Source organism: Protopterus annectens, chromosome 14.part0, assembly GCF_019279795.1.
Source record: "Protopterus annectens isolate FY-2018-M chromosome 14.part0, PAN1.0, whole genome shotgun sequence".
NCBI classification, from domain to species: domain Eukaryota; kingdom Metazoa; phylum Chordata; order Ceratodontiformes; family Protopteridae; genus Protopterus; species Protopterus annectens.
The window spans coordinates 50337443-50363236 of NC_056748.1; the positions used below are offsets into that span (position 1 = coordinate 50337443).

General features: G+C 40.8%; 1 protein-coding gene across 1 annotated transcript in view; it reads left to right on the plus strand.

Annotated features, from left to right (window-relative positions):
• Positions 1-25794, plus strand: part of DLG5 (discs large MAGUK scaffold protein 5) — a 3463687-nt gene that overhangs the window by 839895 nt on the left and 2597998 nt on the right. The window contains exon 8 of the mRNA XM_044055764.1: positions 12773-13082. Within this exon, the coding sequence (XP_043911699.1) occupies positions 12773-13082 (310 nt within the window). The remainder of the gene's footprint in view (positions 1-12772; positions 13083-25794) is intronic.

Consider the following 25794-nt stretch of genomic DNA (forward strand, 5'->3'; position numbering starts at 1 on the left):
AGGTATTACTAAAGGTCAGACAGGACAGGCCAAGGATGATTTTGATAGCTCCAGATTGGCCTCGGCAACACTGGTACCCACTTCTAAGGAGTCTTGTAAAGAAGCCTCCATGGCCTTTACCTCTGATTCCTCATTTGTTATCTCAGAAGGACGGTCATCTGCTCAATGTCAAGCTTCAATCTCTCCATCTCACAGCTTGGCATATTCTGTGTTGAAACATGGAAGGTCTCAGCTTCCTCAACAAGTTTTAAATGTGATTATGGAAGCTAGAAGGCCTAGTACTAGGAGAGTGTACCGAGAAAAATGGAAGAGATTTTTATTTTGGTGTACAGCAAAGAATTTGGAGATTTCAGAGCCTAATTTGAGTGTGGCTCTTCAATATCTTACTGAGTTATTGGACAAGGGTTTGTCTTTCTCTTCCATAAAGATTCATGCTGCAGCAATTTCAGCTCACTATGATTGTGACCCACCTTTGTTTTCGCATCCTTTGTTCAAGCAGTTTCTTAGAGGGCAAAGAATATAAGACCCCCACGAGAGCTCCTACTCCTGCTTGGGATCTCAATTTTGTGTTGGAAAACTTACTCTACAACCTTTTGAGCCGGCAGCTACTGCTGAATTGAAATATTTGTCATGGAAGACGGCTTTTCTGTTGGCTATTACTTCTGCAAGAAGGGTGTCTGAGTTGCAGGCCCTTATGGCAGTAGAGCCCTTTTGATTTTCCATAAGGACAGGGTATCATTACGCACTAATCCTTCCTTTATGCCTAAGGTGGTTTCTAGTGTGGCTTTAAACCAAACTATTCATTTGCCTACGTTTTTGCAGATCCTCAAAATAAAGGGGAAAAGATTTTGCACACTTTAGATGTACACAGGCAATTGCGTTATTATTTGAGCAGGACTAAAGATTTTAGGCAGTCTCAGCAGTTACTTGTTTCTTTTGCTTTAAGTTCACAGGGCAAACCTGTGTCAAAACAAACTATTTCTAGGTGGATTGGCTTTTGCATTGCATTTTGTTATTCCCATCATGGCAAAGAGGTTCCAGCTGGGATTAGGCCTCATTCCACTAGGGCTACTGCCACTTCAACAGCATTTCTAAGAGGGGTGGCAACTAAGGATATTCTGGAAGCAGCTACTTGGAGTTCAGTGCATACTTTCTCTAGGCATTATCACCTGCCTATATACTCTAAGTCTAGAGCTGGTTTTGCCACAGCTGTTTTACAAGGCATGTTGTCAGCTCCTGCTACTTTATAATTTGCCAGCCTCCCTTACCTCTGCTTTGGGATTCTACCCAATAGTCAGGACTGCATCAAGGGAAGACGAAGAACATAGTACAGTTTTGTACCTACCATAAATGTAGATGTTCGAGGATTCCCTTGCTGCAGTCCAATTTCCCCTCCCTCCTTCCCCTCTGTGTTTCAGGGTGGTTGTGTAGGTGCCTTTACATGCTTATATTTTTTATTTATATATATTCCTGTATATATTGTACATGTTTATTGGTGCAGGTTGTTTTTGGGACTTGTCTTTTTGGGTCTTCTGACATCTGGGGCAAGAAAAGACTGAGGAAATGATGTAGGTCCTGCGCATTAGTACCCTGTCGGACTGACGCCAGTCTAAGGCGCCATGACCGACGTCAGCCTTATACTCTGGTATTCGGGCCGACTGGGACGCGGACTATACCCAATAGTCAGGACTGCAGCAAGGGAATCCTCGAACATCTACATTTATGGTAGGTACAAAACTGTACTTTTTCACAAAGATAACTCAAGCATGGGGACAGGCAGACATAGATCTCTTTGCTACCCACAGAAATTGCCAGTTGAAAAAATTTTGTTCAAGGACCTATCATCCACAGGCCTGGAAAGTGGACGCACTTTCCTTCAATTGGGCAACATTGACAGTCTATGCCTTCCCGCCTCTTCCTCTGCTGCCCAAAGTTCTATTAAAAGCCAGAGCAGAGAGGCCGAAAATGATTCTCATCGCTCCAGACTGGCCAAGACAACACTGGTATCCGCTCCTGAAGAGCCTGACACATTCCCCACCATGGATCCTACCTCTAGTCCCTCTTCTGTTGTCCCAGCACAACTACAAAACCCTTCACAGCCATCTCAAAACTCTAAATCTAGCTGCATGGAGAATTCCTTGATTTCCCAACAGTTTCTCCTCTCCAAGGAGGTGCAGGATGTCATCTTGGAGGCCAGAAGACCTTCTGCTAGAAAGGCTTACTCCGCCAAATGGAAACGATTTTGTGCCTGGAATCAAGAAAAGGGACAGAATCCTTGGGTAATAAATATACCTCAAATTTTACAGTACCTAGCTGAGATGTTAAACAATGGACTTTCCTTCTCCTCCATAAAGATCCACGCTTCAGCCATTTCTGCACAATACAACACAGAGCCTCCTTTATTCTCTCACCCTCTCTTAAGGCAGTTCCTCAGAGGGGCAAAGAATTTAAAACCCCCAAGAAAACCACCAGTCCCTGCTTGGGACCTCAACTACGTATTGGAAAAGCTGACCCTTCCTCCCTTCGAGCCAGCTTCTTCAACAGAGTTACAGTACTTGTCATGGAAAACAGCCTTTCTTCTGGCTATCACCTCAGCACGCAGGGTTTCGGAGCTACAGGCCCTCATGGCTGTGCAACCATTCATCATTTTCCATCAGGACAGAGTTTCCTTACGAACCAATCCTACCTTTATGCCAAAGGTACTATCCAGTGTAGCTTTGAATCAGACTATCCACTTACCTACCTTTTATCCTAATCCACAAAACAAAGGGGAAAGACTACTACATTCCTTGGACATTCACAGACAACTTCGTTACTACTTGGGCAGAACAAAGCCATTCAGGAAATCTGAGCAACTCTTTGTGTCCTATGCTGTAGTTGCTCAGGGAAAGGCTATTTCCAAACAGACAATTTCAAAATGGATAGCCCACTGCATACGCTTTTGTTACTCATTTCATGGAAAAACTGTGCCTGCATACATCAGATCCCACTCCACCAGAGCCACAGCTACCTCTGCAGCCTTCCTCAGGGGGGTCCCTACCAAGGACATTTTGGAAGCAGCCACCTGGAGTTCAGTGCAGACTTTCTCCAAGCACTATCACCTCCCACTATACTCAAAATCTAGAGTGGGCTTTGCCACAGCAGTCCTCCTGGGCATCCTAGCCCCTCCTAGTTCCACTTAGTGCCTACCACCCCTACTTATCTTTGAGATTCTACCCATCTGTTATGACTGCAGCTGTATGCACGATGAACATAGTACAGTTTTGTACCTACCATAAATGTAGATGTTCGAGTGCTCATATAGCTGCAGTCCAGGTTTCCCTCCCTCCATCCCCTCTTAGGACAGGCCTTATGACAAACACTTTTCATATAACCTTTTTGGGGTATTCTTTTATGGTGTATTTGCTTGCAACTACTGTTTTTGATTTATCAACATTGCATCTTTGCATAACATTATGTTTGCCTTCCTTCTGGGGGCACCTGACATCTGGGGCAAGAAAAACTGAAGAAAATGGCGTCGGCTGCCTCTTTTATACCTCTGCCGCACTGACGTCAGGGAAGAAGCGACGACAACCGACGCCAGACCTAGACTTTGGAATTCGGCCGACCGAGGACCCGCCTGACGGCAGGATAACCCATCTGTAATGACTGCAGCTGTATGAGCACTCGAACATCTACATTTATGGTAAGTACAAAACTGTACTTTTCATGTTGTGGATATGCTGCTGCTGGGTTGTGTGTGTGGATATGCTGCTGCTGTTTTTTGTGTGTGTATGTGTGTATGCTGCTGCTGGGGGGTGTGTGTATTGTTTGTTTAGCAAATGGCTTAGTGTTTGTGCTGTTTTATTTCAATTTCTGTAATCATTGTAGAAGTAAATAGGAAAACAGTATGCACACTGTTAGGTTTAAACAGTGTTTATGGTAACTGAGGAAAAATAGCCAAGTAATGGAACACTTGAGTGGCAGGGGGTTACAGTCTATCCATTCAAGTAAAACAAAGCTCATCCCTGCCCATATTCAAATGCAACTTGGATATAAGGATGGGTAATAGAAAATGTACTCCAGGATCGCCCCTCATGCCACTAATGGATAGAGGCAGTTCCTGAATGCTACATCCCTTACGTGGGTCCCCTCAGATTATCTATGGTATGATCACAGTTATCCTCACTAGGGCTAATGTACAATTATCAGCCATGGGATAGGTAAGACCAATCAGGAAATGTTAATTCAAGCACCAAAAGGGAAATTGTGCAAGCTTAAGATGTCCTCTAAGTGAACCCATGTTTTGGTAGTAAATAGTTTTAAAAAAATTGCCCTTTTAGATCATTAAGTGCCCCTCTCACCCTCCATCCCCCCAGTTTTCAACAGCTTCCGGCACCTATGGTGGGTGATAGTATCTGTGGAGAGGCTCACCAACGGTTGTGTCTGTGGGAGTACTATCATTTGTAGTGCTTATTTTGTCTTAAGAAAAATGACAATTTAATTGTCCAGGGGCATTGTAAGATATTTAATAAAAAGATTACTAATGTAAGGAACTTTTAGTGCCTGTGCATCATAGAAAATGTATTTCTGTACAAATGATACCAATGATACCTGTCCCTTCTACCCCACCTCAGCAGGTGTTCCTTAGGAGACGCACGCACCATAAAAAAAAAACACGTGAGACTAGGTGTTATTGAAAGTGTTTGTGGAGGAGAATAGTCTACTGTGGAGACTCTGCCAGTCCCCTTTGGCTTTGAGGCATCTGGTCTCATTGAGGCCTACGTGCCTGTCGAGATTTTCTTCAACCCCGATGATGGTCATTTGGGTATTCCCTTTTATGAACACATTAGGCCTCTTGATTATTTTTCTGCTGCAGCACAGCTGCTTGCCATTTCTCATAAGTCCATGTCAGACCTTGTTTGGATAAATATCAGAGCATTGTCCCTTTACTTCTAACTCCTTTGCAGGCAGTAACAGCCATTTTAATGGGTTTCCCATTGGGTGCTTTTTTCCCAGCCTCATGTTTAGACAATGATCATAGCTTAAGGATCCTTTGGCCCTACCAATGCTTGAGGCTCAGGAATGTATCATTCCATCACATACTTCACCTCCTGCTCAGTTCGATTATGAAGGTTTGCTGGGAGTATTTGGCAGCCTGGCAAAGGGCTATGCCATCACTGGTGAGACACCCTATTCACTGCACCGTGGGAATTAACAAAACCAAAAAAGTGCCTTTGCCCTGAATGGCTGTTTGATTTGGATGTGGGAGAAAAGGATGTAGCTAACGTTAAACGTGTTAGTTCCTTTCTGTTAAGGTATGATAGCACTTGACAGTAGTATATTTTGTGTGCTCCCTACTGAAGATGTCTCCTTTAAGGAGGTAGGAAATCTTTTGGGAGGGCATGTTAAGTTTGTGGTACTGCTCAGAGATAGCTTGGCTGCTAAGGATTGGTTCTTCTGTGTCACCAGTGGTACAAGTATTTGGGGACATTTTTGACAGTGCCTCCTGAACCTAAAAAGCTTGACTGCTTGCACAGAGTACAGGAGTAGCACAACTGACTGAAAGAACCCAGTGTTGGATGCACTTGCTTCTCTCTGTGGCCTTAGGATCTGTAACTTGGTTCCAGGCCCTGAATAGGTATATAAATAGGAAAAGTAGAGCACTTTGTACGTGACACATTTGACAGAATTTATATACTTCATCTCTGGGGATCTGGACTGTTAACTTCTGGGCCCAATAATGATCCAGTACCAAGAAGAGGGGAAAGAGATGAAAGCATCCAGAGGCGTTGCCTAAAGAGATTACCAAAGTGTGTTTTACAGAAAAGGATATCAGGTTGGCCCAAACTACAACCATCTTGGGGAAGCAATGTGCCAGCTGTAGATATGATAAGCTCATTTGTCAAATATCTTAAATTACCACAGTGTGTGGAGGCTGCTTCAATATTTTGTTGAATGGCTATTTGATTGAATTCATGTGGCTGAAAACCAATTTATTTGAATATGTTCAACAAAGTTTTGTAATAGAGATGTAGAAATGCATGGAAATATATGAAGAAGTTCTATTTTTTGTGTTTGCTCACTGAATAGGTAGGCTGAAAACATTGATTTCACCCACAACCAAGGCTGTTACTCTGGGAAAAGTGAGTACATTGCAGTCACAGTGACTTTACAAGTATTCCTTGAGTTGCAGTTCCTAGCAAATAGCAGGTAACTTTCTTAAACATGCAACACTGTGTTGTACAGTTAACAAAGTAAGCTTTAAGTACTAGCTGTGAAACTTTACATACTAGGTCACTAACAATGTCAAGAAAGTACTGTGAAGACAACTAATATGTGGTTATCTAATACATTACGTTATAAGTGCAAATTTACAAGTTTGTTTGTGTTCAGTTAGTTTTACCAAGTTCTGTTAGCAGAAGAGTTGGATATGCTCATTCTGTTTAGTTATTTATCCATTGTCCCCGAAGCATATGCATATGTGCTGTTTAAAGAGAGAATCCTTACCTTTGGATTTGAATGATTTAGTGGGGTATTTTTGTGTTTTTTAATTGCACAGGTCTTTTATTCTATGACACTGAGCCTATTTTAGAGAGTATTTTTTCTCCTGTAACTGAGTCAAATAGAGGCCTTATTCAATTTGCTATTGTTAGTGCTGAGTCTTAGAGAATAGTTTGTGAGCTTGGTTTTTAGGTTATTCTTTAGAGGTTGGCAGTTTTGCAGTTGTATTAATTTGATAGCTGGAAGTTGAGCAACAGCAGCAACATTGCTGTGTAAGTTATTGTCACCCAGTTAAATGTTAGTAAATTACAGCAGCGTATTCTGAAGTCTGCAAAAAAAGCAAACTTGTATACTCTGTTTATGGCAATTTATAGTGTATGAGTGTTATTGTTGGAGAACATTACAGATATATGTAGGGTGTATTCAGTTTTTGGTATGAAGATGTTTTGAGATATAACTGATCTAACTTCAGGGGTTAGTAAGTGAGGTAATCTATAGCTTGCCTTTAGTTGTGATATGAATTTAGATACTAAAACTTCAGTGTAGAGTTTGAAGGACATGTTCACACAGAGTCTTAGGCCAAATTATCTGTGGTAATATATATTGGGAACTCTATTGTTCTTAGTGTCTTTAATTTTCAGAGGTAGCATGTTTTTAATTTTATGTGGGATGGTAGAAAACATTACCCTGTGACATTTTTTGTATTTGTAAGTAGTTTTTGTAGGTCCAGTTACAAAGTTTGTTGTAGCCAGATTGCATTTTAAGTTGCCAGTGTTTGAGATTTCTATCAGAAGATAATAGTAAAATATCCACATATGCATAATCTTAAAAAGGGTAGCTGCACTGTTATATCACTGATGAAGACAGTAAGTAAGGGAGGTCCTAGGACCGAGACTCAAGGTACTTTGCAGATGAAGGTTCCTGTTTCAGAAACTGTCATTTGCTGATACTTTGAAATGTCTGTCTGTTGGATAACTTTGCAGCTGATTGATTGTGTCAGGTCGAGTGTTTAGCATTTCTGGTTTAAAAAGGAGGAGTTTATGGTCCACATTTTCAAATGACTCGATGATCCCTGCAGTGTAAAGGCTGACATTCATATTAATGTGTATTGTCACTTACCAACTGAAGTGTTGTAACTGTACATTAATTTGTATTATTGTTTACAGAGTGAAGTGCTGTAACTGTACATTAATCTGTATTATTTACAGAGTGAAGTGCTATAACTGTACATTAATGTGTATTATTGTTTACTGAGCAAAGTGCTGTAACTGTACATTAATGTGTATTATTGTTTACCGAGTGAAGTGCTGTAACTGTATATAAATGTGTATTATTGTTTACTGAGTGAAATGCTGGAACTCTACAGTAATCTGTATTTTTTACCGAGTGAAGTGCTGTAACTGTACATTAATGTGTATTATTGTTTATCAAGTGAAGTGCTGTAACTGTATATTGTGTATTATTGTTTACAGAGTGAAGTGCTGTAACTGTACATTAATCTGTATTATTGTCTACCGAGTGAAATGCTGCAACTGTACATTAATGTGTATTATTGTTTACCGAGTGAAGTGCTGTAACTGTATATAAATGTGTATTATTGTTTACTGAGTGAAATGCTGGAACTCTACAGTAATCTGTATTGTTTACCGAGTGAAGTGCTGTAACTGTACATTAATGTGTATTATTGTTTATCAAGTGAAGTGCTGTAACTGTATATTGTGTATTATTGTTTACAGAGTGAAGTGCTGTAACTGTACATTAATCTGTATTATTGTTTACAGAGTGAAGTGCTGTAACTGTACATTATTGTGTATTATTTACCGAGTCAAGTGCTGTAACTGTACATTAATCTGTGTTATTGTTTACTGAGTGAAGTGCTGTAACTGTACATTAATCTGTATTATTGTTTACTGAGTCAAGTGCTGTAACCGTACATTAATCTGTATTGTTGTCTACCGAGTGAAATGCTGTAACTGTACATTAATGTGTATTATTGTTTACTGAGTGAAGTGCTGTAATTGTATATTGTGTATTATTGTTTACCGAGTGAAGTGCTCTAACTGTTCATTAATGTGTATTATTGTTTACCGAGTGAAGTGCTGTAACTGTACATTAATGTGTATTATTGATTACCGAGTGAAGTGCTATAACTGTACATTGTGTATTATTTACCAATTGAAGTGCTGTAACTGTACATTAATGTGTATTATTGTTTACTGAGCAAAGTGCTGTAACTGTACATTAATGTGTATTATTGTTTACCGAGTGAAGTGCTATAACTGTACATTGTGTATTATTTACAGAGTGAAGTGCTGTGACTGTACATTGTGTATTATTGTTTACCGAGTGAAGTGCTGTAACTGTATATTAATCTGTCTGTATTATTGTTTACTGAATGAAGTGTTGTAACTGTACATTAATGTGTATTATTGTTTACCGAGTGAAGTGCTGTAACTGTATGTTAATATAGCAATAACCCACGCCTGGGTGTAGGCAATGCTAAATTTACCCACGGTTGGCGTGGTTTGGTCCCGAGGAAGCCCGAGGACCAAACAAAGCCAACCGTGGTAATTTAGCATTACACCCAGGCGTGGTTATTGCTATTATATGACATTATTTAAGAAAAGAAACTATTACTTTTCTTAAATAATGGCATAGTATAATGCCTGTTTACTGCCCTTCCGCAGATGTCTGGCATCCGGCAGTTCTGATGTACTGCGCGCCTGCGCAGTACATCAGAGCTGTGAGCAAACGGAGAAAGCAAGATCTCCGTTGCTTTTTAGTGTCTCGCTATGTTAAATGAGTTTAACATAGCGAGACAGTTTTAAAATAAGCAACGGACATCTCCGTTGCTTATTTTAAACTGGCTCGCTATGTTAAACTCATTTAACATAGCGAGACACTAAAAAAGCAACGGAGATCTTGCTTTCTCCATTGCTTTTAAAACACTGTCTCGCTATGTTAAATGGGTTTAACATAGCGAGACAGCTTTAAAATAAGCAACGGAGATCTCCGTTGCTTATTTTAAAAGTCTCGCCATGTTAAACCCATTTAACATAGCGAGACAGTGTTGTTTTAAACGAAGTTATACTAATGGAAAAAGTCCGGGCGACCGGACCTTTTTCCATTAGTATAACTCGATTTACAACGGGCACGCTGGCCAATCAGCGTGCACGTTTTGGGGGGATCATGGTATAATGTGTATTATTGTTTACCGGATGAAGTGCCATAACTGTACATTAATGTGTATTATTTACCGAGTGAAGTGCTGTAACTGTACATTAATCTGTATTATTGTTTACCGAGTGAAGTGCTGTAACTGTACATTAATCTGTATTGTTATTTACAGAGTGAAGTGCTGTAACTGTACATTAATATGTATTATTTACTGAGTGAAGTGGTGTAACTGTACATTAATGTGTATTATTGTTTACTGAATGAAGTGCTGTAACTGTACATTAATGTGTATTATTTACCGAGTGAAGTGCTGAAACTGTTCTGAATCACAGCCTCAAGTTTTATTAATGTGTGTTATTTATTGAGTAAAGTGCTGTAATATGTATTTTTTTTAACAAGTGAAGTGCTGTAACTGTACTGAATCCCAGCCTCATGTTTTACCTGGCAATGAATATAGCAGTAACCCACGCCTGGGTGTGGGTAATGCTGGATTTACCCACGGTTGGTGTGGTTTGGTCATGAGGACGAAGCCTGAGTGGCCAAACAAAGCCAACCGTGAGTAAATCCAGCATTACCCACACCCAGAAGTGGGTTATTGCTGTTATACAATGACATTATTTAAGAAAAAAATAATTACTTTTCTTAAATAATGGCATTGTATAATGCCTCCTTGCTGCCCTTCCGCAGCTGTCTGGTATTTTGCGGCAGTTCTGATGTACTGCGCATGCGTATGCCTACGCAGTACATCAGAGCTGTGGGCAAAAACAACAGAGAAAGCAAGATCTCCGTTGCTTTTTACAAACTGTTTCGCTATGTTAAATGGGTTTAACATAGCGAGACAGCTTTAAAAAAAGCAACAGAGAATCTCTGTTGCTTATTTTAAAGCTGTCTCGCTATGTTAAACCTGTTGCTTTTTTTAAAGCTGTCTCGCTATGTTAAACTCGTTTAACATAGCGAGACAGTGTTGCTGTAAGAGTTATAGTAATGGAAAAGGTCTGGGCGACCGGACTTTTTCCACTACTATAACTTGGATTTACAATGTGCACGCTGACCAATCAGCGTGCACGTTTTTGAATATTAATGGGGGGGGGGTTGTTGTATAATGGTACATAATCACTGCTGCTGAGGTTTTTATTTGTACATTGGCAGTGCTTCCCTGTACATTGGATTTTCTCTCTTCTCCACAGTTATGCTACCTTGGGGTTTATTTTATTTTATTTTGTTGGAGGACTGGTCCAAAGAACCTTTACAACCACAACCTGGGTCAAGAAGGTAAGACATGCATAAAAAAACATTTCACATAAGTGTGTTGTATAACTATAAATATAAATACAAATGTTCATCATGTACAGGTTGTGTTTTACCAAAGGAACCACACAGTATAACTAACAGGAGACAGTATAATTGCATGCAAATACATAAAAACATTGTAGAGAATTTGACCACATGGCAAGAATAAAACTATTCTTGTTCAAGGTCGCAGGAGCTGTAATTAGCAAGGTAATCCCTTGCTGCAGCAAAGCAGTTGACTGAATGTTTGGAGTAACAGAGGGAGAAGAGAGTGAAAATGAAGAAAATGAAGAGATACTGATAAGGTTTAACTTGTATCCCCTTTTCATTTGCATTTGCTTCCATTGGTGAGGCCTTTTTTCAGATGATGTCTGGAGTTTTAAGGTCAGACACTACTACGGTCTCTGGAAGTGAGTTCCAGCAAGCTGGAGCTGTTTCGTAGAAGGCACTTTCAGTAGTAGTAGTAAGCTTAAATGCGGGTTAATATATTTAAAGGAGAGGAGGCTTGATCCCCTGCAAAAATTGTTCTTGAACCATTTTCCTGTAAGATGCTTTTCACAGTATGATTTTTCTGTCATTTCGAATTCTACTAAATGGACATTCAGCCAAATGGGCTGTTACAGTTTGGACTCAAGTCGCCTGGAGTTTAAGCAAATGGGTATTCAGACAAATGTTGGATACTAACATAGGTGTTTTGAGATGTAACTGATAACTTCATAGGATCATGGGAAGTTACAACGCTTTTAGCCCTGAGGCCCATACCATCCTAGCCAAGAATTTAGCCCATGTTCTGAGAAGTCAGCACCTGATGCCCTGGAATCACAGGGGTGTATTTTCTGTTCTCAATCCAGTTATTCAGGTTGTGCTTAAAAAGGGCTAAAGAGGTGCTCTGCTTGACATGGAGAGGGAGTCTGTTCCACAGAAGGGGGAGTCTCTGACACAAAGGGGTTAGTAGGTGAGAAAATAGGTAGAGATATCTTGGGTAAATAGATAGACTGATGGGTGGAGGGGTAAACAGACATGTAAATTAGTGAGTAGATAGATGACTACATAGAAGAATTAAAGATGGCATTAGCACCTCTCCCATTTGTACCGCATGTCCTGTTGATGTCCACAGCATGTTAGAGTTTGCCTTTACATGGTGATGCTCAAAAAGCTGTGCGAGTTTTGTTGGATGGTGGTTTAACTCCCTTGTGTTTAGACCGACACTGCGCCAGTAATGCTGCTGAATCTCTGTGGTTATGATGAGTATACTGCTCAACACAGGTGTTCCTTTCCTCTGCCATGGACTCTGTTGTGACTCAGGGCAGTAGCTTAGGGATTGACTGCTTGTAATCTTTTGTCAGATAATTACATTTTCTAGGGCCCCTTCTGTGGAACAGTAAAAAGGGTCCAGGCTTGCTTAGTGATGACTCTTTGCTATGCAGTAGCACAGAAGATTATGTGGGTTTATTGTTCTTTACTGTTAAGTTTTTTGGCTGACATCCTTGGCATGGGAGGTAACCTTGTGCCAGTGGGAAAATGTCCATATTTTCTTGACATCTGGACATCCTTGGCATGGGAGGTAACCTTGTGCCAGTGGGAAAATGTCCATATTTTCTTGACATCTGGCCAGATGTTTCATCTCTGCCAGTGTCTTTGGTACCGTATATTGTGGATTCGTTACAGGAATGGTCTAATCCTGTTATTCATGTTATTCGGGCAGTCACACAGCTGTTCTTTTTGCTTTGTAATGCTGCTTTATGTTTAAGTGCTTGACTACTACATTGTGTTTCTTACTTGGAACAGTAACTCAGATGGCTAACCTTTGCTGCCTTTCTAGGTTTGACTCGTTACAGCAGGAGCTTAACAAGGTCATTGCACAGAATAAAGAACTTCAGAGGGAAATGGAACGGTTGCAGAGTGAGCTTACTCGTTACAAGACGCTACAATTGAAAGCATTGAAGGACACTGAGAAATATAAAGAGGAGAGAGATTCTGTGTTCAGCGAGTATCGTCTGATTATGAGCGAGAGAGACCAGGTCATCAAAGAAGTGGACAAGCTTCAGACTGAGCTGGAACTAGCAGAAGCCAGACTGAAAAACAAGTCCGAGAACAGAATAGCTAGTGAGGAGATGGAAGCCTTACGTCAGGTACAGAACAAGAAATGATGTGTTTAACTGTTGCAGTTGTCACTTAGTATGAGTAATATATTTTGTTGATCCTCAGCAGCACAGGTGTTTTACAGTGACAGTGTTATGTTCAGATGTGATTAGAAACTCACTTGTTGGGTTTGGGACATGTCAGTACTTTGCTGGCTGGGATGACTACATGTTTGCAGAGGTAACAAAGATCCAGAGCCTTTAAGGTAGGTTTGCAGTCCATGATGAGATACTCATTGGGGTGGAGATGTGTAAAAGTCTATGTAATTCACTGTTAGTGGTTTTGTCCAAAAATCAATATATATTATTCCTGGGAGTACATAATTTGTGTAACATGATGCAACAGCAGAATGAGAAAGTCCGTCTGCTTGGTGTGTCTGTTGTGATGCATCTGTAGGGCCAAACACTACCTGACAGATCAAGCGAGGAGTACATTAGAAGCAACATATCCTCTCTTCTCTATTATATGCTTCTCCTAATTTTACAAATATCAACACTACGTATAAAACTAAACTAGCCTATTGTTACTACAAAATAGCTAAATTTGCAACCATCCCCATAAAATACATAACTTCATTGCATTAAAACAAACCGGCTTGAACTCCTAAACCAGTTGACATACTCCCAACTAATTATTGCCCACAACCTGTTGTGCTTTCCAGACAAATGCCCAGCATTACAAAATACTCTGTTGTACTATTCACCCACTAAAGACCTTCACTCTAGTAATAAACTCTTAATATTATCAGTAAGACATTCAGTAGTGCAGGAAACTCTCTCTATTGCCAGTATGAGTCAAAACACTGGAATGAAATCCGAACACAGTTAAAACAAATAGAAAACTTAAATAGTTTTAAAATGACTGAAGCCACTTTATTATTATTTGTTGCAGTGTTGTTATTAGAAGAAACCATATTTGCAACATCATTGCAAGAAACTGCACCAGTAGTTGACTTGGTATGGTTATTTAAAATATTGAGAGGAGCTTTTGGTGCAGGATAGGCCGAAAATTCAGCATAAGCTTTTAAGTCACAGGAAAACTTTTTTTTCTTTTTGTGACCTTACAGGAGCTAACAACTTTTCTACATCCTGGAAAACCTTGTTATAACAATAAGTACGCTGAGGAAATAAAATATAAGATGTTAATTTTTTTGTTAAGCTCTTCCAACTCTACCAAAGTTGCTGACATACTGAGGTTGTTCTCTTTCAATACAACATTCAACAAGTCCAATCCATTTTTGTTAAACATCCGAACTAGTTCATTATAAATGGTGGTACCACTGTAGACACCACTTGGAAATTTATACACATCTGCAGCCCTTGGGCCACATTTTCTTTGATAATACAAGTGTTTAAGTAGACGTTTTCTAACTGCAGCCTCCAATAATTCACTAAATGGTTTTAAAAGACAGTTAACAAATTATCAAAGGAGAGGGACTGGGTTGCAAATCACGTTGGTTAACATCACCAAAAGTAATGGAAAAATTGCCGTGCCAAGATTTATAATTGACAGGATTGATGACACCTGCCGAAATACAATTGGTGTGAAAACCAGCAATCAAAGGTAGATTCTCATTTCTAGAACTAGCAAAAGGAACAGTATCTGTGCCGTGCATAACAGCAGTCGGAGAATCCAAACTTGCTATATGGCAACTCCCGGCAGCCAGAACAGCGCAACCATGGTCCTAGTATTTTGAAGTTGTCCTATACAGCACTCATTTATTTCCTGGGAATAACACTGCTGGGTTCACGGCAGTAGAATTCCCTTGGGTCATGGAAAAACAGTCAAGTTTTTGAGACAAAACGTGAGTCAAGGCAGTTAAGTCCCCCACAGATTTACTTAAAACCTCCATAGGATGCGACAAGTCCTCCACTCTAACTACTGAACAATTGCTGAAATTATCCTCAAATTCCAAAGTGGACATAACAAGAGAAACCAAACCACAGCACGTATACTTTCACAATGGCAAAAAACTACATAATACAATAAACGTTGCAATTAAACCACTCCGAACATGAAAAAGTCGGCAATTAGAAAGTCAGAGGCTTTATTATTGAATTACAACGTGCGTGGTTGAGCACTTTCATCTAATGGCACAAAGATTTCTTTAGAACAATACAGGCTATTACAAAATCCCTCATATAGTACAGGATATTAGCATCAAATTAAGCAACAATTAAAAGTAATTCAAGATTACCATGACAACGTCCAATTTAATAAATTACATGACTTCAGACCATTGATCAAAGCAACCTTGCCAGAAAACATTGAACCCAAGTTAAAATAAATTAAATTAACTAAAGTAGCTATACTCAAAATGTTCTTAACAAAAAACAACAACTGAGTCATATACTCTTAGTTTTAACACACTCAGAACAGAGGTGTTCTCATTCAATCCAGGAGGGTCCATGCAATTCAAACGAAGTTGCCATAACAGCTCATACACTTCTAAAATGGTTTCAGTAGGACCACCCTTTGGGGAAGCAACAAGATGTTCTTCGTGTTTCACTATTGCAGTCATCACACTTGGGTTATCTTCCTGCAGGTAGCCCTCAGTCAGCCCGAATACCAGAGTCTTAGGATATCTGCGTTGGATGTTGTTGCTTCTTCCATGATGTCATGTCGTCAGGGGTATAAAACAGGCAGCCGATGCCATTACCTCAGTCTTTCTTGCCGAGGAGGAACCAGAAGCAGAAGTAGTTTGCAAGTGCCGGTTGGCCTCTACCTGAAATTTTCGTTTTCGAGTTTGTAATCCTGAAGTCTTCTAAAGCTAAGTACCCTGTTGGGGATCCTTTTTTCTTGCTCTAACCGATGTCAGAAAAAGTTAACAATTGTCTTGCCTGTGGAAAGCAAATACCTTACAGAGATTTTCATTCTTACTGCATCACCACGACATCCCTCACTGTCGCTTTTATGCCTTGTTTAATGCCTGAACCATTTGTCATCGGGCTTTGTCGCTAAATTCTTTTGTTGTCATTCTCCGTATTCCGAAATGGCTTTGATAAACCATCTGACTACCGATCTTCCGAAAAAAACGTAAAGATAAAGACAGAGACAGACCGCATAGGTCCAAAACTGCCGACAATGCTTCCGTTAAGCTAATCGCCTCTGCTGAGACCCATTCGTAGTCCAGTATGCCGCGAGATGCTTCTTCGACTATGGAACCTGTGGATGTCTCTACCTTGGATGGGTCCGGAGCCGCTGTGCAGGCACTGGCTTCTGAGCGTGTATTCCGACCTACTGATGTTCGAATTAAACCAAGTTTGTTTTTAGCTAAAACTACTGAGTTTCTGAGGCCCAGAGTGCATACTATGCATAGAAACCAACGACCAAAACGTATGCTCAAGCTCCCATGCCACAAAAACAAATGCTTAGAATGGCTGAAGACCTTATTACACTAATTAGGGGAAGCCAGGCTGCCCCTGCTAAAAGACAAATAATTGAGTTTCATTCTGATTCTTCAGACCAGGAGTCCGATGACTCTGACCCTTCTGGTTATCAGGACATGCCCTTATCAACCTATGAGGATTCAGATGCAGAGGAATCTATTCCGTCTGCCTCCCCTCCAGAGGATTTTTCTTTTGGTGAAACCTTGCATACTGTAAGAGAGCGTTTCCGCTGGGAATGCCAAGACTACCCTAAGTCCAAAAAGAGACTCAGAGAATTTTTAGAGTTGCCTCAGCACAGGCCTCTAGCTATACCCCCTGTCCTGGATGTTGTAGATGATGTTTTTATGTTATCCAGTCTTACTCCAGATACTTTACCCCCGGCCCCTAGGAAACCTGACAGGTACTACAGAGTACCTGATTCCCACAAATTTCTCTTCAAGAATCTTACTGCGGATCCAGAGACCATTTCCTAGGGACCTAAAGGTATTAAGGCTACTACAGCCAAAAATCCTACCCCTTCAGACAGGGATTCCAGAGCTTTAGACAGATGGGGTAAGAAGGTATATACCTCTGCAACTCTTGCCATCAGGGCATTGAATTGCCAGTTTCACATGTTGAAGTACCAGCAGCATTTTATGGAACTAATTAAACAAAAAAATGGGTTTACTTACAGATTGTGCAGAAAATAAAGACTTGCAAGAGCTAATGCATTCTGCAAACCAAGTTACTAAGCATACTTTGCAGTGTGGCTTTGATGCCCTAGAAGCATCTTGCAGGCTGCAGTCACTGGGTCTGTACTCAGAAGGCATGCTTGGCTGAAGGAACAAGCCTTGCCAGATCATGTCAAATCCAAATTATTAGATGCTCCTTTAAATAAGGACTGTTTATTTGGCACCAAAGCAGAAGAGGTTCTTAAAAAGATGGAAGAAAAAGCTAAATCTATGCAAACTGTTAAAGAATTCTTATAAGTGCAACCACCTAGATTCAGTAAACATTACCCTTCTAAAAACTGGTCCTTTCCAGTCCCTTCCAGGCCTTTTCATACCAAACACAGGGGAAACAGACCACCTGGACTACAGTCTCAGAGTATGCAGAGATCTAAAAAATGGAGTGCCCCCCTCAAAAACAGGGAGTGGTAAGCCACTCCCTTATGGAAAAAGTTCACAATGACTTTTCAAGTATCCTTCCCAGCCCTGCCCAATTACTTGTGCTCATAGGAGGAAAACTTGCCCTTCATGCAAAAAACTGGATGTCCATTACTCAGGACAAATGGGTCCTAAACATTGTATCCCAGGGGTGCAGATTCTACTTCCATACACTGCCAACCCCAAGCGGGTTTCCAGAGCTTCCTCCAAACCAGTGGGCAGAGGCTCAAAAGCAAGTACTTTCCCTGCTCAATATCAGAGCTATTCAACCTGTTCCAGTAGAACAAAGGGGGCAGAGTTTCTACTCCTGACTTTTGCTCGTGCCCAGAAAAGAGGGATCTTGGCGCCCAATCCTGGATCTGTCAACTCTCAACACATTTCTGATGGTCCCAAAATTCAAGATGCTTACCCTGCAACAGCTTCTCCCTATGCTAGCCAAGGATGACTGGTCAGTCACTCTAGACTTAAAAGAAGCTTAACTGCACATCCCCATAAGGTAGTCATGCAGAAAATATCTACGCTTCAGGGCAGGCTCTATGCACTATCAGTTCTCTGCACTTCCCTTTGGCTTATCTAATGCACCCAGAGTATTCTCAAAATGCCTGGCTCCAGCCATTGCATACTGCAGGCAGAGCAATATCCAAATTTTCCCATGCTTGGACGAATGCCTGATTCAAGCGGACAGTCAGGAATTGCTACTTCAGCACCTGGCATTTGTAAAAAGCCTTCTCACTTCATTGGGGTACACCATCAAGGAAAAGAAATCACAGTTGGTGCCCAGTCAAAAGATTGTATTCCTGGGAGCAAGCTTGGACACAACTTCCCAGATGGCATTTCTCACTTCAGAAAAACAGGTCTGTCTGACAAACTACATCAAACAAATGGCCAACAGAACCCAGCTATCTGCAAGGAAAATCCTGAAAACCCTAGGGTTAATGACCTCATGTATTCTGCTAATTCCATATGCAAGATTGCATATGAGGAAACTTCAATGGTACTTAAAAAAGTCTTTGGTGCCAGCATTCTGAGGACCTGGAAACAGTCATTCCAGTCATACCTTGTCTAAGGGAAGAGTTCCTTTGGTGGGCAAAAGCATGCAACCACAACAAGGGTCTGCTTTTCATTCAACCCCTTGCTGCCCAAACCCTGACAACAGACGCATCAGACTATGCATTGGGGGCTCACATGGCAGGCCACTGGAGCCCAGACCAGATTATCCTGCACATCAATCAAAAAGAGATGCTGGCTGTACAGAATGCTCTGACAGCCTTCAAATACCTAATCCTTCCAGGACAACACCACAGTTATGTGGTACATAAACAAGCAGGGGGGGAACCCATTCATACCCACTGTGCAGGTTAGGCATGACCCTGTGGAACACAGCCTTGAGCAACCAAGTGCATCTACAAGCTCAATTCGTGCCAGGCAAACAAAATTCACTGGCAGACGACTTAAGCAGAAATCTCCAAGATCTACACGAGTGGAAATTGGAGCCCAACACCTCACCTTCAACCTTCTGATCCAGAGGTGGGGGTCACCAGAGTTGGACCTATTTGCCTCTCCCGAGAACCACCAGTTGAGCAAATTCTTCACCAGGAACCCTCACAGCAGGGCCTGGAATGTGGATGCCCTATCCTTTCAATGGGAAAACCTCTCAATTTATGCCTTCCCCCTCTTCCCCTCCTCTCAAAAGTACTACTCAAGATAAAACAGGACAGGCCAAGGGCAATTCTTATTGCCCCAGACTGGCCACACCAGCACTGGTACCCACTCTTGTGCATTCTGACAACAGTGCCACCCTGGTACCTTCACCAGACTCCTACCCTACTGTCTCAGCAGGAGGGACAGATTTTGCATCCACAATTGCAATCCCTAAACCTTGCAGCCTGGCTTATCCCCTGAATACACCACCAGCAACCCTCAGCAAACAGGTGCTGGACGTCATTCTTGAAGCCAGAAGGCCCAGTACTAGGAAAAATCCTATGCTGAAAAGTGGAAAAGATATTGTTCTTGGAATCATTCTCAAGGGAAGCACATAGTAGTGCCCTCCTTACCTCTAATCCTGGATTACCTAGCAGAGCTACTCCACAGAGGCCTCTTCTTCCCCTCCATTAAGATTCATGCCTCTGCCATCTCAGCTCATTATAATACTGAGCCATCTCTTTTTTCTCACCATCCCATCAAACAGTTGCTGAGAGGGGCTAACAACTTAAAGCCCCCTAGGAGAGCACCCACCCCTGCCTGGAACCTTAACTTTATACTGGAAAAGCTCACGCTTCCCCCTTTTGAACCCGCAGCTTCAGCAGAGTTAAAATTCCTCTCTTGGAACGCAACCCTGCTTTTAGCTGTAACTTAAGCAAGAAGAGTGTGTGAGTTACAGGTACTAATGGCTGTGGAACCCTTCATTATTTTCCATGCTGACAGGGTTTTCCTCAGGGCTAACCTGTCCTTTATGCCTAAGGTGGTGTCCAGTGTGAGTCTTAACCAATCCATCCATTTGCCAACCTTCTTCCCTAACCCTCAGAATAAAGGGGAAAGGATCCTGCACTCCTTGGATGTGCACAGACAGCTCAGGTTCTACCTTGACAGGACTAAACCTTTCAGAAAATCTGACCAGCTGCTAGTCAGCTTTGCTACAGGGGCAGAGGGTAAGGCCATTACAAAGCAAACTATTTCCAAATGGATAGCACACTGCATCCATTTCTGCTACAAACACCTTGGAAAACCTAGCCCACAGGGGAATCAGACCACATTTCACTAGGGCTACTTCCACCTCTACAGCATTTCTCAGGGGAGTCCCTACCAGGGACATTCTGGAAGCTGCATCCTGGAGTTATGTACACACCTTCACCAAGCATTGCCATTAACATTTTTTCAAAATCCAGAGCTGGATTTGCTACAGCAGTCTTGCAAGGCCGTCTAGCCAGCCCTAACACTTCTTGACTGCCTCCACCCTTCCTCAGCTTTGGGAATCAACCCAAGTGTGATGACTGCAACAGTGAAACACGAAGAACATGGTACAGTTGTGTACACTTACCATAAATGTAGATGTTCGAGTGTATTCACTGTTGCAGTCCTGGTTTCCCTCCCTTTAGCCCCGTGGCTTTCTGTATCTTTCTACCTCTCCTCTCTATGGCCGTTCCTAATGGCATTGGTATTTACATTTTACTGATGGTGTTCCCCACCATGTACTAGCTTCCTATTGGGGGCTCCTAACATTTGGGGCAGGAAAAACTGATGCAATGGCGTCGGCTGCCTGTTTTATACCCCTGACGATCTGACGTCATGGAAGAAGCGACAGCATCCGACGCAGAAATTCTAAGACTGTGGTATTCGGGCTGACTGAGGGTTACCTGCAGGCAGATAACCCAAGTGTGATGACTGCAACAGTGAATACACTTGAACATCTACATTTATGATAAGTGTACACAACTGTACTTTTTTCTAACACAGCAGACTTGAATGAAATAAAATGACTGCACCTAAGAGTATGTTACCTACACTGGTTACAACGACCACATTTCCTCATCCCATTATTTCTTTGTGAAGTTACTTCTGGCTTTGATGGTACCTCAAAATATTGCTGTAAATTTCTACTTCTTTTAAACATAAAACTAGACTCCTCGCCTAGGAGGCTCAAGATGTCCCTGTCTGACTTAAAAATACTCCAAACCTTATTGATCGTCTTTATAACGTGGGTTATAGAAGAGTGATATTCCAAAACTAAACTTCTGGACCTATCCCCTGTAACATGGCTTCAGTCGTCGTGAGTTCTTCCCCTTTTTTTTTAGAACAACCTTTGATGTATAAGGACAGAATTTGGACAAGGATGTGAATTTTGCTCCAACGAATCAGAGCGGGGAAAGGAGGTGGAGAGGCAGGAACCGAAAATTTTGAATTGAACTTTTAATACCATTGATTTTTGTCCTCCTTGCATTTGTTCTAGGAATGAGTTGAAGATTTTTAATTATTCTAGCCATGTGTTGCAAGATGTAGATTTTGATTTGTTTGAGAAAGGTTTTTCATTTGTGCCAACCAGTAATTTTAATATAACCAACACTCTTTTGGAACTCAAATTATTTGTTTGTAAATATAATGTAGCTGTATACTATAAAAACAACAAAAATAAAGTTGTTGATTTGCTGGGTAGACAGTCACATGCATCTAATTGTTTTCATGATGTCAAAGTGATTAAAAATAGAAGTATTTTTGTCCCACCCTACAGTCTACTTACAAGTGCCTTTGAAGATTTGTGTATAAGAGAATTGGTTAAATTAAGCTGTTCAAACACATTTGGAAAGGGTTATTTTAATTTAAATAACTGTGAACGTAATTCTTTGAATTTCTTTTCATTTAATAGAAGTTTAAGAGTGATAAAGCCTGACAAAGGGGGAGGGGGTTGTATTAATGAATTCCATTGATTATTCTAATGGGATGCAAGGCATCTTGTTAAATGAAGAAAAAATTGAAGTGGTTTCATTGAATTAAATACACATTGCATATCGGAAAATAGATTAATTTCTTAAGGATATGCTGTTATGTGTGACTTTAACACAAGAGGTTTTTGATTTTTTTTTATCTATTTCTCAACCTACTTCCAGTTATATTTGGCCTTCTGAAAGTCCACAAGGCCATGGCTGATCCGCCACGAGACCTATTGTGTCAGCTAAAAATTCTAAAACATTTCCTTTAGCCTTGTTCATTGATAAAAAGTTGAAAAATGTTCTGAGTGGTTATGGTTATATCCTAAAAGATTCTTGAGAATTTTTCATACATTTTCCTTTGAATTTAAGTGATGATAATTTTACTTTTGTTTGTATTGATGTTCAGGACTTATTTGGATGTATTCCTTTTGACACAGGTCTCTTGTGGTTTAAGAATTGTCTTAATTGTTTTGATAAGTTTTCCATGACTGAAATTAATTTGATAGTCAGGCTTATGGATTTTGTTTTGAATAACAATTTTACGTTTTTTGACAGTGAATTCTACAAGCAGAAATGTGGAGTTGCTATGGGGGCCATTTGTGTCCCCATTTTTGCCCATTTAATCATATGGCGGTGGGAGCAGCAAATATTCTGTTCTGGATTTGAGAAGTGTTGGGCTTATTATACCCAGTTTTTGGATGACATCTTTTTAATTTGGACAGATACTTTAGAACGTCTGCAAGTATTTATTAGTTTTATTAATAGTTCATCTTCTTTTTTAAGATTTGCCCACTCTGTATTTTTTAACAGAGTGAACTATCTGGATGTGTCTATTTATTGGATGAATGGGTTGTTTCATTCCAATATTTATAGAAAGCCTACTTTTTGTAACATTACTTGCATTTTAACAGTTCCCATCCCGTACATCAAAAGAACTCCCTGGTTAAAGGCCAGTTTGTTAGTCTGTCAAGTATGATCTCTGATGACCAGGTTTTCAAATCTGAATGTGATGGTTTGGCCAGTATGTTTTTTAAAAGGGGTTATCCCCCTGACTTGGGAACATAAGGAGTGAGGTTTGTATATCACTCTTCTATTCCCCAAGTTATACAGACGATCAATAAGGTCATATTGAGCCTCCTAGGCGCGGAGCCTAGTTTTGTGATTAAAAGAGGTAGGAATTTAAAGCAATATTTCGAGGTACCATCAAAGCCGATGTGATTTCACAAAGAAATAATGGGATGAGGAAGTGCAGTCGTTGTGACCAGTGTAGGCCTATTTTGGAGTCTTGTTTTATGTCAGTAGGTCCAGGTAGCAGGAAAATTAGGTTAGCATTTGGATGAGACTGTATTTTCAGTAAAATCGTTTATATTGCACTTTGTTCTACATGTTCTTTGTTTTATATCGGGAAAACTGAACATCTATTTAAATGAAGAATATATGAACATCTTAATAATAATAAAAATCATAATAGCAACAATGCGTTGTTTAAACACACACTTAGTTGTAGTCATTTTATCTCATTTATGTTTGCTGTGTTACAAGGACTTATTGTTTCCCCAAGGGGTGGTCATGTTGAAACCATTTTAGAAGTGAAAGAGCTGTTATGGCAACGTCGTTTGAATTCTATGGACTCTCCTGGATTGAATGAGAACACCTGTGTTCTGAGTGTGCTAAAACTAAGAGTATATGATTAAGTTGTTGCTTCTTGTTCAGAAGATTTTGAGTACAGGTATTTTAGTTATTTTAATTTATGTTAACTTTGGTTCCACGATGTTCTTCGTGTTTCACTGTTGCAGTCATTACATTTGGGTAATCTGCTGGCAGGCTGCCCTCAGTCGGCCTGAATAACAAAGTCTTGGGTCCTGCGTCGGTTGCTGTCTCCTCTTCCATGACGTCAGGTCGTCAGGGGTATAAAACATACAGCCGACGCCATTTTATTCAGTCTTTCTTGCAGCGCGGTGCCTGAAGCCGAAGCAGTTTGCAAGTGTCGGTCGGCCGACTCCTGAAATATTTGCATTCGAGTATCAGAACCGAAATCTTCAACTAAAGCTAAGTACCCCGTTGGGGAAACTTTTTCTTGCTCCTTTCCGATGTCAGTAAAAGTTAATAATTGCATTACTTGTGGGAAGCAAATACCTCATAAGGATTTTTATTTGTATTGTATTCCTTGCCTAGGCCCTGATCACAACGTGTTTTGTGCTAAATTTAACCAACACACTATTAAGCGTCAGTATATTTTTGCTTCTAAATATTTTGGTTCAAGATTTAACTATCCTGAAATATCGTTGGTTAGTAGTCCGACTACTGGAATTCACAAAAAACGCAAGGAAAAAGACAGAGATAGACCGTCGAGGTCCATAACCGATGCCGAAGCTTCTCCTAAGCCAGTCACTGGTTCACTAGTACTCAGTGAGGCACTTTTGCAGCCCCAGTTACCCGCTACTTTTGAGTCGCAGGCCTCTACCAAGACCCATGCGGAGTCTGGTATGCCGCAAGATTCTCAGAGTATTGAACACGTGGATGTCTCTCCCTTGGATGGGTCCGGAGTCGCTGAGCAGGCACAGGCTTCTGAGGGTGTTTTCAGGCCTCAACATTTTTATATAAAACCGACGCCAGCTTCAAAAACATCTTCTAAGTCTAAAAAATTACGCATGAGCCACGTGCTCAGGCCCCTATGCCTAAAAAACAGATGATCAAAATGGCCGAGGACTTAATTACCTTGATCAGGGGTCCCCCCCCGCTAAGAGTCCTAGGCAAGATATTGATTATGAATCTTCAGATCAGGTATCCATTTCTTCTGATCAGGAATTTTCTTTTCCACCCTATGAGGATTCAGATGCAGAAGAATCCATTCCATCTGCATCTCCTCCTGAGGATTATTCTTTTGGAGAAACCTTGCATACTTGGGAACATTTTCATTGGGAGAGTCAGGATTTCTCTGAATCAAAAAAGAGGCTTAGGGATTTCCTTCTTCTTCCTCAGCATAGGCCTTTGGCAATACCTCCTGTATTAGACATTGTTGATTATGTGTTTTCGGAATCAAGCATGGCTCCTGATTCCCTACCTCCGGCTCCTAGTAAGCCAGACAGATATTACAGGGTTCCTGACTCCCAAAATTTATATTCAAAAATCCTGCTGCTGATCTTGAGACTATCTCACAGGGTCCCAAAGGTGTAAAGGCCTCTACAGCCAAAAATCCTACCCCCTCTGATAGAGATTTCAGGGCACTGGATAGATGGGGAAAGAAGGTTTATACATCTGCAACTTTGGCAATTAGGGCCTTAAACTGCCAGTTCCATATGCTTAAATATCAACAGCATGTTATGGGCTTATTGAAACAGAAAATTATGTTGATTTTTGATTGTGTGGAAAATAAAGAATTACAAGAATTATTGCATGCAGCAGAACAAGTTGGAAAGCATACTTTGCAATGTGGTTTTGATTCCTTGGAGGCCTCTTGCAGGGCCGCAGTTACTGGATCTGTGATTAGAAGGCATGCCTGGCTCAAGGAGCAAAATCTGCCTGATCATGTTAAAGCTAAATTGTTGGCTGCCCCTTTACAGCATGATACTCTGTTTGGTAGTAAGGCAGAAGTGGTTTTAAAGAAAATGGAGGACAAAGCTAAATCTATGCAAACTGTAAAAGATTTCTTACAAGTGCAGCCACCCAGGTTCAGTAGGCACTGTCCTACTAAAAATTGGTCCTTTCCTGTGTCCAACAGAGCCTCTCAAGGCAAATCCAAAA